The sequence below is a fragment of the Lichenostomus cassidix genome, chromosome 7 (genome assembly GCF_008360975.1).
Source record: "Lichenostomus cassidix isolate B80296 chromosome 7, HeHo_3.0, whole genome shotgun sequence".
In the NCBI taxonomy this organism is placed as follows: Eukaryota; Metazoa; Chordata; class Aves; order Passeriformes; family Meliphagidae; genus Lichenostomus; species Lichenostomus cassidix.
Genome location: NC_139488.1, coordinates 23,849,536 through 23,867,480, shown reverse-complemented (window position 1 = coordinate 23,867,480; position 17,945 = coordinate 23,849,536). Strand labels below are relative to the sequence as shown.

General features: G+C 43.4%; 1 protein-coding gene across 1 annotated transcript; it reads left to right on the top strand.

Moving 5' to 3' along the window:
• The first annotated feature begins 16 nt into the window (after positions 1-16).
• Positions 17-17,143, top strand: TMEM169 (transmembrane protein 169). The gene is made up of 3 exons (XM_085066860.1): positions 17-164; positions 11,243-11,682; positions 13,182-17,143. The coding sequence occupies exons 2-3, from the start codon at positions 11,379-11,381 to the stop codon at positions 13,802-13,804; spliced, it is 927 nt and encodes a 308-aa protein (XP_084922986.1). The 5' UTR covers positions 17-164; positions 11,243-11,378; the 3' UTR covers positions 13,805-17,143.
• Positions 17,144-17,945: the final 802 nt, after the last annotated feature.

Below are 17,945 nucleotides of genomic sequence, written 5' to 3'. Positions count from 1 at the left end.
CCGCCTCCCTCAGGCGCGCCGCCCCCGCCGGGTGACGCTCGGCCCCGCCCGCCCGCGGCTCGGCGCCGGGGACGGCGGAGCGGTGCCGGCGGTGCCCGGCTCCTGCGGTGCCCGGCTCCTGCAGCGCGGCACGGCTCAGCACAGCGCGGCACCGCGGGCGGCAGGTAAGGCGAGGGGGCCGTCCGTCCGCGCTGGGGATCGCCCGGGTCCGACCCGCGTGGCAGGGATCGCTCAGCGCCGGGGAGGGGTCGCTGCCTCCGGCGGCACCGTGGGGTCGCCGCTGCAGCCCCGCAGTGAGCGCCCACCTACCCCCGGCCGCGGGCTCGGCTGGTGGCAAGGGACGGGTCGCCGTGGTTTTGTGTTCCGCCTGGGGTCACCTTCCCCAGGGGCTCGGCAGGCACCCTGAGGAGCAGCGGGAGCGGAGCGCCAGCGGGAGCAGCGGGTGCGATAACCGGAGGGTGTCGCGGAGCAGGGGAAGGTGCTGATGTGCGCCTGCCACGGACCCGGAGCGGGAAAGCCTCTTTCCGGGCATCGACTGTCGGGAAGAGGCCGTGAAGGCTGAGCGGATAGCGTTTACCATGTCGCCAGTTTGGTCATTTCGGGCTGAAATGCCTTTGTGGTGTGGGTGTCCGTCCCTCCTCTCCCGGCCCCCGTAAAATAGCTCTAACTAAGCTCAGTATTAATTGCTCAGTTGACACAGAGAACAGGCAAGATTATTTTCCTTTCTGTCCCACAGTGAAGTGACAGAGCGTCTTTGTCCATTGCAGGTGATTTTAACCAGCGCTGATGTGCCCAGCAGCATGTGTGTGCATGTTCAGTGTCTTTCCAAGCATCTCCTCTGTCCTTTTTAATAGAAGAGATGTTTGAAAGCATGTCTCAATTTTGTCTTGTTATTTTTGCCTTAGGACAGTTGGCTAATGTGTGAGGGAGATTTTAATTTTTTTTAAGACAAATAAATAAAGTGGGAGAATCATTGAGTCTGCTTTGGGTTCTCATTTGTTAAACAAATGTATTTACTCTTCCAAAAGCATGTTTTAAGGTTTAAAACTTCAAATCAGGGACAATTTTAGGATAACATTTTTATCCTGAAGTTCAGTGTGTTTCGATGGAAGCCGTATACCCACTTTAAAGTGTAGGGAAGGGAAGACATGGAGAAGTTAACAGTGTGTCCAGATTGAGCAAAGGATGACAAGACAGGAGTGGATTTCTGCACGGTGGCTTAGGCCAGTAAGGCAACTGTTAGACAAAATTGCCCTTTTCAGGTGGGTCAGTGTTTGCAGAATACTTCAGTGTTTTAAAGAACTTAACTTTCTGGAGGCAAAACGTGAAGTACCATGAGTGACATTGCAAAAAAAAATTTCTCCCTCCCTTTAATTATTTTTCACAATCTGAGACTTTGCAGATCCCCATTAACTGTCTCTGGCTGCCCTACATATCTTAGGCAGGCTGTATCAGAGCAATCATTAATTAATCCCAGGGAGAAGCACTCATCTGTGCTAGTGAATTAGATCTTCACATTCCAACCTGCCTGCCATCCCGACTGAGCTGCATGGCTCCAAGGAAAATCCAGTGGGCCTTTCTGCTCATGTGACTTCCTTGACTTCAATGTTCTTCCTGGAGAGCACTATCAAAGAATTTTTCTTCCCTATCAGGATATTTTGCTTGGTTCCTGGAATTTCTCAAAAGCCAAGGAAATGCCATAAAAAGGGGGCTGAACATATGAGTTAAGTTCTGTGAGTGATGGGTGGGAGGAGAAAGGGGAAAGGCATAGAGACTGTAAAGGAAGGAGGAGGAAGAAGGAGACATCCATTCCTTGGCATTCAGGGGAGGGTAGCCCCTTCTGGTACAAAGTGTATCCACAAAGAATAGAGCTGGGATAACCAATGCTCACCGACATTTTCAGCAAGGCTGTGGCTTCTGTTCACTGTTGTGTGTGCTGCCTTTGAACCAAGGATTCAAACTGTACCTTTGTGTGAATTGATTCAACCCCAGTGGTTGAAATTCAAAATTATTTAAGCTGAAAGGAAGAAAATCGTATTAACTAAAATCAATTTTAATCTCCTCATATGCTTGTACTTTCTTAATCACAGAAGAATGCTACTTTTCTTTTATTGGCAGCATTAAAACGTCGGTCTGTCACTACATGCAGACATAGTGGTAAATTTAGTAAGATAAGGCTTTTACATATTGATGGTACTCTATAAACTTAATGTTAAGATTCTGAATTTTTATGTGTTAGAAAATAGTATCTGATTAGACAGTTTATTTTTTATTTATTTTTTCAGTATGTGTCAGCTTGCATTTGGAAGAAAATAAATCTACATTTAAAGCCTCGGAGTCTTAGTTTTCATTTTTTGAAGTTAACCATCTGAATTTTTTTGCCTTGGTAAAACTACTACTTAAAACATCAACCATTCCAAAAACAAAACGACAAAAAAGAGAATTCATCAGTAGGATTTTTTTTCCAGTTGTCAGCTCCTTCGGAGTTGTAGGATTAGCATATGTCATTCGTGAACATCTACTTTTTTTTTTACATATTGAAGAGGAAAAACTAGATTTCCTGTTTTTACAGCTCCCAGATTGTGTTTTGGCTTTGAATGAAGTAGTTCAATTTATTGAGATGAATAGGAAACTCCACGTTTTCAGAAAAGGCTACTTTTGTCCAAAGCTGACGTTGTGCTTTGCCAGCCTATGGCTCAGCTATTCAGCTGATGACACCTGCCAGTCCAGTATGCTGCCATGCTTTAAATATCTTGGCACTGATATGTATTGCCTTGATAATTCCTTATAGCATGCTGTCCTTCAGGGTGTCTGTGCCCTTCTATAGCTCAGAATCCACGTTGGCAAGGGGGAAGGTCTCAAGAGTAGTTAAGTAGCAACCTGATGTGAGAAAAGAGATGGCTCCAAAAAGGATAGAAACCTCCACAGGATCCAAACCCCATGAGAGGTATCCTTGGGGTCAGCAGTCCTCTCACAAGGAGGTGAGAGCAGAAAATTTAATTTTAAAGTTAGAGACAGTTTCTCATGGAGGGTTTCTGCTACTTAGCCTTCAGAAAAATGCAGGCTTGCACTCCAGTAGCCTGCTGGTCCAGTCTGATTCCCTAGACCCCACTCTTATGGATTTTCCAGGTTCATATCTGTCTTGTCCTGGGACACCAAACCACACAAAGGGTAACAACAGTAAATTCTTACCTCCCCATACCTATTACAAGAAATGCTTGGATTGAGCCAAAACCAAATGAAAGCTGGTGTGAGTTTGTGTCCCTTACCTCTCTGGACCATTCCATGGGATTATGCTACAGGCCATTTTGGAAATCCCTACTACTTTCACCTCCTGCCTGTACATTCTCTCCTGAGGCTGCTTTTCCTTTCATCATCTCTCAAGGCTCTCAGCAAGACCCTTTCTGTTTTGTGACTTGTGGTTTCCATGTCAGAACAGCCTCCTGGTCAGCCCCAACTGATGTTCAGGCTCTCTGGTCAGTTTATCTTTTTAGGGACTTGCTCTCTGGAAGGGCACTTTACTCTCAGCCATATCTTGGGGGATTTAAGTCTAATTAGAAGATAATCAGGATTTTACAATCCTTTATCATTATCCCTAAGAATTTCATTCCAGTGATTAAGAAAAAAAAAAACCGCAGGAGATACCAAGACAGACATCCTGCTCAAAGCAGAGTTCGTGATGGTGCAAGATATAGAATATCAGCATCAAACAGTTTGAAACAGGTACATCGATAGATTTTCTAAACAGCCACACACCCTGCTAATACCATACTAATGATACTGAAGCATTCACTTGTCTGCAATTCAATGTGCTGCATTTTTAATATCCTGGCATCTCGGGTCTCTATCTGCACTTGTATCCAATCACAACTCCCCTGAGCTAAGTAATTCCTGCTTCTGGAGATACTGTCTAAATATCTTAGATTATATTTACTGTGTAATGCATTAAACAATCCTGAATCACTCCCAGGGGAATCTTGCAGTTCTCTCTCTGTGCAGTTGTGCTCTCCAGCAACTCCTGGGCTGCAGCCAGGTATTACTCAGAGAAAGCTGATTTGAAGCCCCCAAATATCTTGCCTAAAGAAGAACCACAGGATGTATCTAGCTTGTTGTTGGTGTTTTTCAGATAATGCATTCCAGACTGGATTTACAATTACCAGTGTTTTCCATTAGGCTGTATGGCTGCAACTGCTTCCTTTCTAATTGCAGGTATTTCAGTGTGTGGTTTCTCCTCATTTTGTCAGAGTAAATACTGGGGTGCTTGGTCTTGCCAGCACAGAGCAGGGCAGGATAGGGGACTGAGACTGAGATGGTCAGAGATCTTCTGAGTAGGAAGGAAGGAAGGAAAAAGAGCCTGAGGTGCTAACCAGGGTCCTTGTTTCTAGTTATTGTAAAGGTCAGAAAAGAGTCCAGCATACATTAAAACCTCCTCTTGAGAGCACTGCATGATGGAGGTCTTGGAGCCCTTTACTGACATCCCCTGCCAGCCAGGTCTGTAGTAAAAGTCCTGTGTTAGCACAGGTGCTTCATACCCACCACTGATGTTTCATGGCTTTGGAGCAACGCCCAGTATTTCTTACTTTCACATGTGTGTGTATATGCTGCACAGAAGGTGTTTTCTCTGCACTCTGGTGTGGGAGGTGAGGGGCTCAAAGCTCTGTTTTCATGTACTACTCACTTGCTCTGTTATTGTTTTCTAGGCATCTGGTTGGATGCCTGGAGGGGAGAAGACACAGCTCTGGTTTGTGTGTTCAGCAGGTTCCTAGTGCAACGTCCAATCCCAACCAAGGACAAGTTGGGTCTTACACCAATAAAAATAGATTCTACACTTGATCCCAGCCTAAAGGCACTGCTGTTGGTGGCAGGATGTTTGGCTAAAGTTGGTGGGATTGACTTTGGTCAGGTGTTCATGGTACAGTGTAGTCCAGCAGTGACCTGGAGGATGGGGTAGGGATTGCAGTGAGTATCTGCTGTTTTGAGGTGCAGGATGGCCTGTTTTGGCAAATCCAGAAGTGAAGGGTAGAGCAGGGGAACAGATAAAGCGTGTCTCTATGGCTGAAATCTTCTTTTTCCTACAAGATTAGGGACTTTTGTTGAGTTTATTTAAGACTCATATCTAAATGCTTGGTTTACTTTGAAGATTTCAAATCTTTCATTTCCAAGTCATGTTCCTTTTAAAGATTTGGTTCTCTTTAAAGGCTAATGTGCACATGCCATTCCTTGACGTTTTTAGCATAGTATAATAAACATAAAGAAACAGATATCATCCATGTGGAGGCAGTAGGAAGCTTTGTGTTCTTTTATCTCAATTTCTCTTTCTTCTAGCAGTCTGGACAAATAAGTGGGAAGACAAGGGCAAGATAGCACTTCAGGCTTTTGCTCCAAAAAAAGGTAGACCAGTACACCTGGGGGGCATTTTTAAAAAGCTGATATGCAAGAAAATTGATTGAGCATTCCATTTAATATAAAATAAAAATGCTTAGCTATTCTTGTATGCTGTCTTCCAGTCTTCAGTAATAAGTGATCTACACAGCAGTTATTATTCTGTGACATTTGGAAAAGTTATGGAACAGCAAAGGAAAAAAGAACTGATTCATAAAACAGATACTCTGTAAAATGTCCTTGACTTTAAAAAAAATCCTTGGAAAATGTCCTTTGGAAACAATATAGTGATACTGTGGAATGCATCTCAACACTACTTTTTTTTAGTGTTTTGTCTGTATCTGAAGAATGCTGTCAGCAAGCGTTTGGGTGTCTCACAGAAGGATGGGAGAGCAAGGGTCCTGACCCACCTGCCTTGGCCCCAGGAGCTAGGAAGCCCTTAATCCACACCCAAGCAAGTCCAGTCTTGCAGCTTCAGTGATGGTCAACAGCTGAGCTGGCCACAGCAGGTTTGGCTCATGGTGTGGTGCAGTGCTGGCACTAGTGGCACCTGTCAATGGGCAGAGCCATTAGTGCCTGTGGTAGACTGGAGGGTCTGGGCAAACTTGGGTCTGTCAGTGCTTGCCCACAGAAATCATGTTGCTTGCCTACACCTCCCTCTGCTATTAGCTTGGGCTTTTAGCACCCTCTGCCCCTGAGGGGAAGCCATGGATCATGTGTGGCTCCATTAGCAAACACCTGTTTTTGGTGACTTGAGTCATCTTACTGTGTTATTCCCTCTGCTCAGTGCCGTCCTCTGCTTTTGTCAGTCCAGCTTGAAGTCTGCTCCTGCTTGGATGTGTGCCCAGAGCATGGTCACTTTTCCTGTTTCTCTTTCCAAGAAATGAAAGTGCTTGGAAGCCTGTGGATTAAGCAGAGAGGGAAAGATGGGTGTGAACTTTGTACTTTGCTGTTGGCTTTCTTTTACCTTGCTGGGGTGGCAGAGGTAGATGTTTCCCTTTGTGTCTCTAGCTGTTGTCATACAGATACTTAATGCAGCCTGAAATCAGCCACTGCCAGGAGGGGTAGTTTTTTCCTCCTTAGACATTCCTTCCTGTAGAAGGAGCTGCTTGGTGAAGAATCCATACTGCTAAAAATAAAATTTCATTGTTTTCAGTGAGATAAATCCCCCTGTCAAGCTCACCACAAGCTGCACAGATCCTGGTAGTGATATGGAGGAGCTATTCTTGCCTCACCTTGTAATATGTCATTCATCACAGCCTTGTGTATTTGCTAGATTCAAGTAACTGTGCAATCTAGTTTGAGCTATTTCACTGAAAATAAAGAGGAGACAGACATCCTCTGTTTTAGCAGGTGAGGATACATATGTGAAAGATAATGTGGAGTCATTTAAGTATTTAAAACAGATCCAAAGCTGTGGAGGGAGCCCTACCATTTGGCCCTTTTCCTGCCTAATGTGTGAATTAAATGTGCTTTCTTATATATGTCTTGTCACATGTTTTCCTAGGGCCTGGGGCTGCATATTCTGCATTAGACCAATGCATTTCGTCTTAACACGATTGGCTAGTGACAGACAGATCTGTCCTGAACAGCTGAATACATCTAATATCACCTATTTTTCATGTGTATAGTCTGCCAGCAGATAACCCCTTTAAAAATTCTAGTGATTGGAAAAGATCCTTTGGGTAGCATGCATGCTCAAAACCCCACACACGCACGTGGACAAAATCAGAGGCGGGGTTAGGTAGAGATGGGATTGGGGATGCAGAGGTTATGGAGTAAAAGCAGCAAGCAAATGAAAATCTGTGGCTGGGAAGCCTCTCAAGGTGTCTCTCTGAGGTAAATTTCCCTTCATTGCTTTCCCATCCTGCATAACTCACAGTGCTTCTACAGCACAGGTTGTTTTTTTGTTTCTGCAGACAACCCCTGCATGATGTGAGTGAAGACACAGTGCCAGTTCTTCTTATGTGTTGTACATTTTATGTGACTATAAAAATAAAAATTTATGCTCCTTGCTGCTTACCGTCTACATTTTTTCCTCTCATGTCTGCTCTGAGCAGTCAGATAAAGGTTACTTGTGCTGTAGCAGGCATTTAAGATCAAGGATTTTATTAGCTTGCAGGAAGGCTCTTCCTTCCCGTCTGCATTCAAATGGGATAATTTCTCTTCTGTTAGCAGCAGGATCAAACCCTGAAAACCAATGGAAGAAGCTTCCTTTGACCTAAATGGTGCAAGGCCAAGCTTTTAGGCTCTTGTTTTGTGTGTCAAAGACTATTACTGTCACAGGAAGCATAAGCAGCCGTAGCTTTCCTGCATAGTAACAGAAGACTGTGTTTCTAAAAATTACTCTATGGAGTGTTTTTGCAGAGCTGCCTCCCCAGGGTCCTCCATCTGTTTTCATATGGAGATTAATAACAAATTGTTTGGCTAATAAACTGCTCCTTGCTATCTCTGAGATATGACCATTTGTTTTCCTTCCCTCCCATGGACAGTTAGTAGATTCCTGTCTGCCCCTGTGCTCCCACGTGGGAGACATCACTAGTATGAGATGCACAGCAATTGTTAATGTTTCAGCTCCAGAGCAAGGCTTTTAAGAGATGAAGATTTTGGCGTGCGGCTGAAAGAAGAAGTGCTGTGGACAGCTGTGGAGTGCTGAGGGCTGGCCTTATTCTAAAAAGTTGTAAAGAAAAGGAAGAGAGAAAAGTTAAGCTCTGTGTACACTACTGTGATTTCCGCTAGAACCCATTTCTTGTTTGCAACTACAGAGAAAATCCTCCCAGGAAAAATGGGACTGAGGCTTGAACCTGTTCATCTCACCAGCACTGCTGTGGGATGTGGAGCTGATGGTGGCACTTTTTGAAGAGCTGTGTTCAGAAGTTCTGGACCAACTGGCTTTATTGGGAAACAGATGAGAAAAAAATAAAGAGAACAGGCATAAGATCAGGAGGGGTCTTTGTGATCTTCAATCTGACTGCTCCCTGATGCAAACCAGAGGACTTTCCCATGCTAACACTTCTTCTGGTCAAGTACAGGTGACCAAAATTCTGCCAAGATAGCCAGTCCAGATTTGGAAGTTTCCAGTGACAGTAAATCATCCAGTGATGTATAGTATACCAAGGGACACCGACCCACTTTGTTAAAACACCTACCTAATGTCTGCCCTGTATTTGGATATTTCAGCTTTTTATCTTGCTGGCATCCTCCTCTGCTGGATCAGAGGGATCTCCTTCATGCTTTTGCTTTTGATGTAGACAGATTGACATGAGAATTTACTTTCTTGTGCCTTCAACAGAATAATCTGAGCTCCTTCTCTTCCTTATCCCAAAGGGTTTGACTCAGCCACAGCAACAGTGTTTCTTGGGGGCTTGTTCCTCATTGCCCATTCCCTCTCCTTTTATCAGCAAGAGAAGAAACTGAGCTGCCACTCTGATCATCCTGCTGTGGAAGTGTTTCTAGTCCTGGTGGTAACTCACAGTGACAGTAGCTGCTGTAGTGGGGTGGGAACACCAGACAGCAAAACAACTCAGGGATTATAGGCATCTTCTGGTCATTAATTAGCATTCTGCCTGACTGGTGAGCACAAGAGCAGGACGTATTGCCAGTGCCTATCTGTGACAGATTCAAAAGGGACATCACCTTGCTCCTTGCATAGTCAGGGCTGACATAGTCCTTTGGGCTTTGGCATTACACTGAGAACTGACATTAGCTTATCATCCACTGTGAGTTTAAGCAAGGCCACAGCTGAATCAACTTTAAGAAAAGAAAAAAAAAAAAAGCCCAACTACAAATCTTTGCCTGTAGCTTTGTGTTATTTTTAAATGTTACTTGCAAGTCATCCACTTCTCAAGTCAGTGGGGACTGAACATAGAACTACAGCCAGGAACTTTGGAAATCTAATCAACTTCTGTGTCTCCAGACTTTTAGCAGATTATTCTAGAAGTGATCCTTTTGGATTCTCTGTTTCCAGGCCTGTTTTACTCACTTTTGGAAGCAGAATCTTACTGTTGTCTCAGGGGCTCATTAGGCACAATCAGGTAATTTTCGGGTTTTATAGATGCAAAACATGAAGTTTTACAGCTGATTTTCAGAGAAAAATGTTAGAGGCTATTGTACCTCCTGAATGAATTCACTACAGAAAGTGAGTTTATTCCATAGCGTAAATTAATTCAATTTACCCCAAAGGCATTACAAAAACAAGCAAACAAAAAAAACCAACAAATGAAAGCTTACATGAATTTCTGCTTTCCAGTATATCTGCTAATTTAGGCATACATTTTTTATGGCAGGTGGGATGGCAATCTAAACAGACTCTTCCCAGCCATGCTGCAGAGCTAAACAAAATATTCTCTGCTCAGTGATTTAGAAGTAGTCTGACTTCTGGGATATGCTGAATCTTGAGTGTTTTTAAGTCCATTTCATGGGTCTTCTGATCATTAGGGAAGACTTGTTTTCTATAGTGCACAAAAATAATCTGGATTGTTGAATTCTTCAAGGCTCCATAGAGCCAGCTGGGCACAGTCATAGGTGTTACAGTGATACAATTAGAAGTTTTGTGTGGGTGTGGTGTGTGTAAGTGTGAGTGTATGAGGCATAAATAGTTGATCTAAAGTTCTGCACAAAATTTCAAAACAGACCATCAAAATATTAGATCTGTGGGAAGACCAGGACCATACTGCCAAATTTTAAAATGCTCAACTTTTTGTATCATGCATTCAAGTAAAACCATTTCCCCAGCATTGTGTGGGCTATAAACTATGATATCTCTGTTTCTTAGTTTCCTGTTAAAGAAATGACTCAGTTACTAGGTAGAAGCTTAATTTTTGGTCAGATGCATTTTTTAAAATCAAATGTTAATGTAAATGTTCAACAGAGCTTTTCAGAGTTGCTATAATGTTATTCATTGTATTCAGATTTGTACCTAAATGCTTCATGAATACTTGACACAGTCAGTTTCTTAAATGCTATGAAATCTGAGAACCATTAATCCTTCCATATTCATGGAGCAGGATTTGTCTGTCTCAATGCATGTTTAATTATGTGGTTTTTACTTAGGCAGCTTTCCCATAGGTGACCGTTTCACTTGATATTGCTGTTAACTTTGCTTGAATGAGGAGCAAAACATTGAGTCCTTGTATTTGTTACAAAGATTTGTTAAGACTTGTGTTGTTTTCTCTGCACAAGAAGACTTTTTTGTGGTTCCCGATTCTCTCTCCAGCAAAGTCATCTTAATAATAATTTTGCTTTAAATCCCCTGTGTATATTGTGGTTTTAAAGTATGGCAACACTACATATTGTGAAATTAAGGTTTGAAACATCACTCATTTTGACATAATTTGATTAATTTATGTAATATCCTTGCAATGAGGAGTAAATCATTAGATGCTGAAAATGAGAACAGCTGGCACCAATATAGCTGTTGTAATGCTGGACAAGCACAGTGTTCCTGTTGCAGTTGTCTTGAGGCCAGTCCCTTAAATCAGTCAACTTATTTTTCATCTATGGTTCCAATCTTTTATACCCATGCATTTGGGCCAAAACGGTTGTCTTCTGTTTGTTTCCAGCATTGCAGAGGAATGTTAAATTCATCCAGTAAGCTGGCCATGTTTAATCCCTTCTTATAAATGTTAATACTCTTTCCAGTAGCTTTGGTTTGTTACAGTGAAAATTGGACCCTAAGAATCAAGACAGATTAGATACCACAAAACATGTATCCATGTAAGAGCACTGACATTCAGGACAGTAACAGGGATCTTCAGATGACATTTAAACCCATTGGAAGTAACCCTTTGTAGGAAAATTCTGCCATTCTTTTCAGCTTGCTAAGAAAAAGACTCTTTTTCAGCCTTCTCTCTCATTTTAGGCTGGGAATGGAGTGCATAGTTTGGATACCAGCAGTGGGACCTCTTACCAGAACAAAGCATCCATGGGACCATTGTCTAATCAGTGACTTCTGAGTGCAGGATTGGTGCTGTTGGATTGGAAACAGGTGCTACAAGATGCCAGGTGAGGTGACTGAGAGCAGCAGCAGCATGGAGGAGACCATGCAGAAAGAAAGCAAGTCAGGAGGCCAGAGCCCTCGCTTTGGCACAATGAGAAGGGCTGTGGCAACCACTGTCACCTTTGATGGGGAAGCCACTATGGACCGCAGGAAAAAGAAGAAGAAAGAGTCCCGCCCTGAGTCAATAATAGTATATCGGTCTGAGAATGACAATAAAGTGGAAGAAGAACAGGCGGATGAAGAAGGAGGGGAGAGGAGCTCTGAGGAAGGCTCCAAGTTCCTGGGTCAGTCTATGACAGATGGTATGTATTCCTGGGAACACCCACTTCCTATAAGCTTTTTTGGTGCCACTGTGCTCTAAGGTCAAATGGAAGTGACTGTGGGATCAACCCTCTCCAAGACTGCAGGCAAGGAGAGCTTGAGTTCATGCTCTGAAACAGAAAGCATTACAGGCTGGTTTGGGATGTCTCCTGCAGTTCTTTACAAAGTTTGGTTGTTGCTACAGTCTTAGTTTTAAATATATGTGCTGGTTGGGGTTGATGCGCTGGTTGCAGTGCTATACATGCATTAAGCCAATGATGTCATTCTAATCCAGTGATTAAGCCACTGTCCATGCCTGAACAACTGCCTGTTAAGTGAAAGGATGGAAGCAGATGGAGTTAGTGGCACAACCTGTGATAGGAAATTTACCTCATTATCTAGGATTTGCTGTTGCCTTCTGTTTGCATACACTCAGCACAGCTTCCTCTTGAAGAGTGATTATTTGGTAAGGTCATCATGGGGCATCTTGAAGTCACTTTCACTTCTGCTGTCTGTCCTGGGTACCCTTGCATGGTAGAAGTGTGGAAGGAAGGTCTTGTGCCTAAATACTCTTGTGAGTCAGCAGTGCAGGCTGAGAGGGGCTTAAATGTGAATGCATGCTCCTGGTCCATCAGATGCACCAGATTCCCCCATGATCCCAAACCCTATCCTCATTATTTCCCTACTGCCTTCCTACTTTTGTGGAGCACTTTAAGCTGCTCAGCCTCTTTTTAAGAGTTTCTGAAGACCTCCTTCCAAGCTAGTCAGAATTAAGACCAGGAGGAAATCTATTGTAGCCCCATAGAGGAGTTTATGGCCACTACCACTGCAGGGACTATCCTATAACAGTGTCACTTGAAAGCTAAGGCAGTCCCTTTGTAATTATATTTTAACACATATACCAGTACTGTCTGGTTTGGTGCCTCTACTGATCTCTTAAAATGCAAATATAATTTTATGAAAGTTTCTTAAGTTTTTCTAAACTTCAAAAATTAATTTGGATTGAGATACAGTGCAAATGTAAAGTGATATATTACCTATTCAGGTATAACTCTATGTGTGGATGTACTTATTCCAAAACAAGAGTCTCAATGATATTTATCTAATTCATCCTAAGTGTCCATGCTGTTCAGGAATAAATTCATGAAGGAAAGAGAGAAAACAGGCATATTATTTTCAATTCAGTTACTGTCTCATCTCATTCTCAAGTACTCTTGCAGCACTTTCCCTTCACATATTGTCTCTAGTGGAGATGCTGGAGTCTTCTCCCTTGTGATTTCTATCATCTGGAATTCCTGTCTTTTTCCTCATTAGCTCTTCCATTTTCTTCTGTGGTAATTTTCTTCATATGCATTGCTTCTTGTCTTCCATCTTTTTTTAATTTGATTTTAACTATAACTCCATATGCACTATCTAATTGTCTTTGGGGCCTTTGAGGATTTACACAAAATTCTTTGTACAGAAAATAAATCTGATGTAGATGAGTTTATCTGTGTTGTAGGTGTCTGGAACATGCCTTTAGACAGCCGATATGTCACCTTGACTGGAACAATTACCAGGGGAAAGAAGAAGGGTCAGATGGTGGACATCCACGTCACACTAACGGATAAAGAGCTGCAGGAACTGGCTAAGTCAAAGGAACCTCCTAAAGAGGATGTACCTGAGAAGAAGAAGAAATGTAATGTTGGATTGGACAGAGGGCCCCACATCGTCCTCTGGACCATCATATGCCTCCCCATCATTTTTGTAGTGTCCTTCATGGTTTCATTCTACTACGGAACCATTACATGGTACAACATCTTCTTGGTGTACAACGAAGAGAGGACCTTCTGGCACAAAATCACATTTTGTCCCTTTTTGATTATCTTCTACCCAATTATAATTATGGTTGTTTCTTTCTCCCTAGGCCTGTATTCAGCTGTAGCCCAGGTAGCATGGTCCTTTGGGTACTGGTGGCATGCTGTCAGGGATATGGAGAAGGGATTCTGTGGCTGGCTCTGCAGCAAGCTGGGCTTAGAAGATTGTTCTCCATACAGCATTGTCGAGCTGCTTGATTCTGACAATATCTCAGGTAGTCTCTCTGGCAAGAGCTCTGCGCAGGGGGTTGAGACCTCAGCAGTCTGAGCCTTTGTCCTGGATGACTATTTTGGTCATATTTGAGTGTTTTCACCTAGAAAATAACACACTGATTTTTTTTTTAAATATACATATATATTTAAACACAAACTTAATGAATAAAATATTGGGCCGAGAGTCCTGTTTAAATGTCACAGAATGCAAGAATGCTAGCTTCACATGCTCTGGGTGGGGAGGTGCATGGCTTTCCAAGGATTTACCATGTGTTGTAGCTAATTACAGCTTCTGGGAATGGTAAAATCCAGGTCTGCAGGGCTCTGGCTGTTCGTGGAGTGGCAGAGATAATTTGTGCAAAGTCCACTTCTGTCAAGTTAGACTTCACTTTTCAGAAATGGGACATAACAGTGACCTGTGACCCAGTGAAAAGAAGCCTCTGCTTGTGGGATGAACTTCAAGAGATAGGAACCCATTCAGAGGTGAAGGTTAAATTGCAAAATGTGTGATGTTCCTGCAGTTTTCTTAGAAAGGGTCCTTTTCCAGTTCCTCCAGTGTGTGCAGCTAACTTAGGCAGCCTGACTGCTTAGACACTGTCAGAGTCCAGTGTCACAGACCACTGGAACAGTGGGAGAGGACAGCATAGCTACCAACAAAGGTGTGTGAGTTCTACACTGACCTGAAACACCCCCATCACATGATGGAAAAGCAGGGCTTGCTTTGGAATGTGGTGTGTGTGGACCTGATGGGCTGACACCAAAAACCCTGGAGCGGCTGCAGGTGCTCAGATAGGTGCTTGGAATGCACCTGCAGTGGATCTCTTGATCTGTGCACTGCTAGGAAGGAATGAGCTTCAGGAGTCATACCCAGTGTGCAGCGCAAACAGTTGCTTTATAGGGAGGAAACACCTGCTCTAGGGAGGTGCCTGCCCCTAAGGAAGGGGCAATCCATTTGCATCTCACTGCAATGCAGGTGAGGACTGGCAGCACCTGGATTTAGGGAGCTGGATTTGAAGGTGCTTGGGGATGGGAAGGTCTCTGAAACAAGTCATTGTGGTTTTCTAGTTGCTCTTATGGAAGAACTGTTGGACCTCCCCTTTCAGAATGGGGGAGTCCAGGAGTTCATGTCTATTAGTGCCTCAGCTCTGGAAATCTCTGTCACCTTGCCCCCTAACCCCTCTTCCTGGTTAATTATATGGAAGAGCAGTGGATCATACATCCTACCCCCTCGTGTCTCATTTTCATAATGGGTTTTCCCCCTTTTTGGGCTTTTCATGGCATTATACTGGGCTCCCTGACCAGGCTGAGGTGGCCTCATAGGATGGAGAAATTTTAATTGTCTCTGAAAAACGACTAGCAGAAAAGTTCTTTTTTCTCAGTCAACTGCTGGGGTTTTGGCCTAAGACAAGAAAAATAAAAGAGAGGTATAGCAGATTCTAATGATGTGATGAGTTACACATCTGAAACATGATTAATTTTCTGAGTGATCCAGTTCAACTGGTGTTGCTGGAAAGTCTGTCTGAGCCCCAAGCCAGAGGAGCCACCATTTGCATGCGTGTAGGTAGGTAAGTTGTGGTGTGCAGTCTGTCAGCTGCACAGTCACTCCTGTCTATGTAGGTGTCTCATTTCCCCAGTCTCCCTATCAGGGGGGAACCACTCTAGCTTTAGGGTGGTAAAAATAAGCAGTCAGAAGCTGGATTTCACAGAAACTAATGCTTTGTGTTGCATCTTCAGTCTGAGCTCAAGACTACTCTGACTGTCCTGGTTAGAACATCTGGAAACTGGTGATGTATAAACAACTCCATCTGCTCCTTTAGCCCTGACAGTGAGAAATAAGTTCCTGCTGCATCCTTGGTCTCTGGGAGGTCAAAGGAGCCTCTTAGCATTGGTTGGAGGCTTAACAGTGAATAATGAACAAGCCAAATATCAAGAGCAGGTTTGGCCCCACATTTAACTGAGAAAGGAGAGGTGCTCCCTGGGCACAGGTACAGCCAGGCTGTGTTTGTTGCATCCTGCTCTCAGTTTTAACTGATGAAGTCTTCCAAGGCAATTACCAACTTCCAGCAAAACAAACAAACAAAAAACAAAAAACAAACAAAAACCAAAAAAACCCCACAAAAAACCCAGACCCCAACCTGTGAGACAATGTCAGGTAGGTTAGTGGGATTCAAAAGAGGCTAACAGACACCTGGGACTGGTTCAAGCAGTGCAATGCCTTTCACAGGGCTGTTCCAATCAGGAGGCTGATATGCCTCTGAATTAATAGACATGCTGAGGATAAGCCATGCCAGTGCTGGCAGTCTGTAATGACCCAGTGCAGCCACTCTGCTTAATACTGCTCCACATGGAAATTGCAGGCTCCCACATGGCTGGAGGGTGGGAATAAGTGATGCTTAACAAGCATTAAGGAAAAGGAAGGTCCATTGGCAAGTGTTCTCACGCTTTGCCTAAAGGGACACTGCTGGCATGAAAGGGGTGGATTGTGTATCTTGGCCCCAACATGCAGCAAGCAAGTTTGGGGAAAGGATGTCTGGCAAGTGTGCACTGCTGCAGAGGGAGAAAACCCAATTCAGCTGTCACTGCCAAACAGCAGCTGTTCAAGGCTAGACGAAAGGCTGGGGTCAGTAGCACAAAGAGCCTTCAGCTTACAGAGCGCTTGAATGATAAATACTAGCTCATTACAGAATACATCCATGTGAAATGTCTGCTGAGCTGCAGGATTTGCTTTCAGGATTGCTAACAGCCTGCTGGAGTGAAGACAAAACCAAATCTGTGCCTCTTACTGCTATGTAGACACAAAGAAGCATCAGAGGAGTGGCATGTACCCTCCCTCTGCAGTGGCAGCTGTGCTTCTGAGTTTGGAGATCACATTTTGGGAGATATACTGGGACAATTCATCATGTGTTTTCTACTTCTTTACAATTAACTAAGCTTGCCTTGGCTCCTGCTAAATTCAAGGCGTTTTGTCATTGATTTTGGTGGGGGCTATTTTAAGCTTGGGGTTAGTTCTGGTGCTATTTGTAAAAGTTGAATTCAGACTTTTCTCTAAACAACTCTGGATAGCTTTCTCTCTTGCCTGTTATTCTCCATAGCAGTTTGCCTGTTGCAAAATATATAATCATTATCAATTGTTGTAATAGGAAAAAAGCACAAGTTTTTGTCTTGTTCTACCCTGCTTTCAGAAACTCACAAGTGATTTCTGCTTATGTGCCACTGTCAAACTGCAGGGAATTCTGGTTATTCTGATTGTTGAGTGTGTTTTTGGCTGCTTTAGTCTGGATGTTTTTTTAAGTAAAGATACTGTGTGTTTGCTGATTGTTATTTTTAATTGCATTCCCTTTTCCCATCCTTGCTGGCCTGGGTGGAGAATAAAGATATATGTGGCTTTACAAGAGTGTTGCTCTCATGCTTCTGCTTGACTTTGTGTTCAGCTCAGTGCCGTGGGATGGACACAGTCATTCTATGCTGATAATTGTTATGAATTCATTGTATCTGTAGACCCACTTTAAAGTTGTCTGAAATGGGTCTAAGTTCTATCCCTTGTTATCAATGCCTATCCAGAATTGTCATATCTCTGGGTCCTGGGTGCTTTGTTTTCACTTCACAGCTCACGAATGAAAACTTCTGATTTAATTTCACTTGTTGGGTATCTGTTTAGCTTTAGCCACAAGGATCTATAGGGGGAGACACACTTCCATACCAAAACAGGAAGTACTTTTAACTCTGCAAACATGGTCTGTGTGTCTGTGACTTGGAACTGCTATTTACACCTGTGCTGGGAAGATTTCTTACAACCCCTGGGTACTTCAGGCATGTCTCTGATAAGTCAAAGGAGAATCCACCACTATAGTTCTTCAAGGTGTCTAAAATGACACCTTTGGTTCTCCCCCACATAGTCTTATTACAGTCCTACCTTCCTGCTAGCACAGGAAAAACACTTATTTGAAATCTTCTTTCTTCTAAGAAGGAGAGATGGATGTTCAGAAAATCCAAATGAAATTCCTAGCTGCGGGCTAGCACAGCTTCAGTGTAACAGGTCTTTGAGCCAAAAGGCTACCTGCAGGTGATTCCCTCAAACTGGCAGTACAACAGCTGGAAATAGCAGACAAGTGCTTTTGGTTTGATGCCTACTGCAAACATTGCCAAGGGAATGGAATTCCCTGTGTGGCAGATGTATGTTGAGAACTTCCCACCTC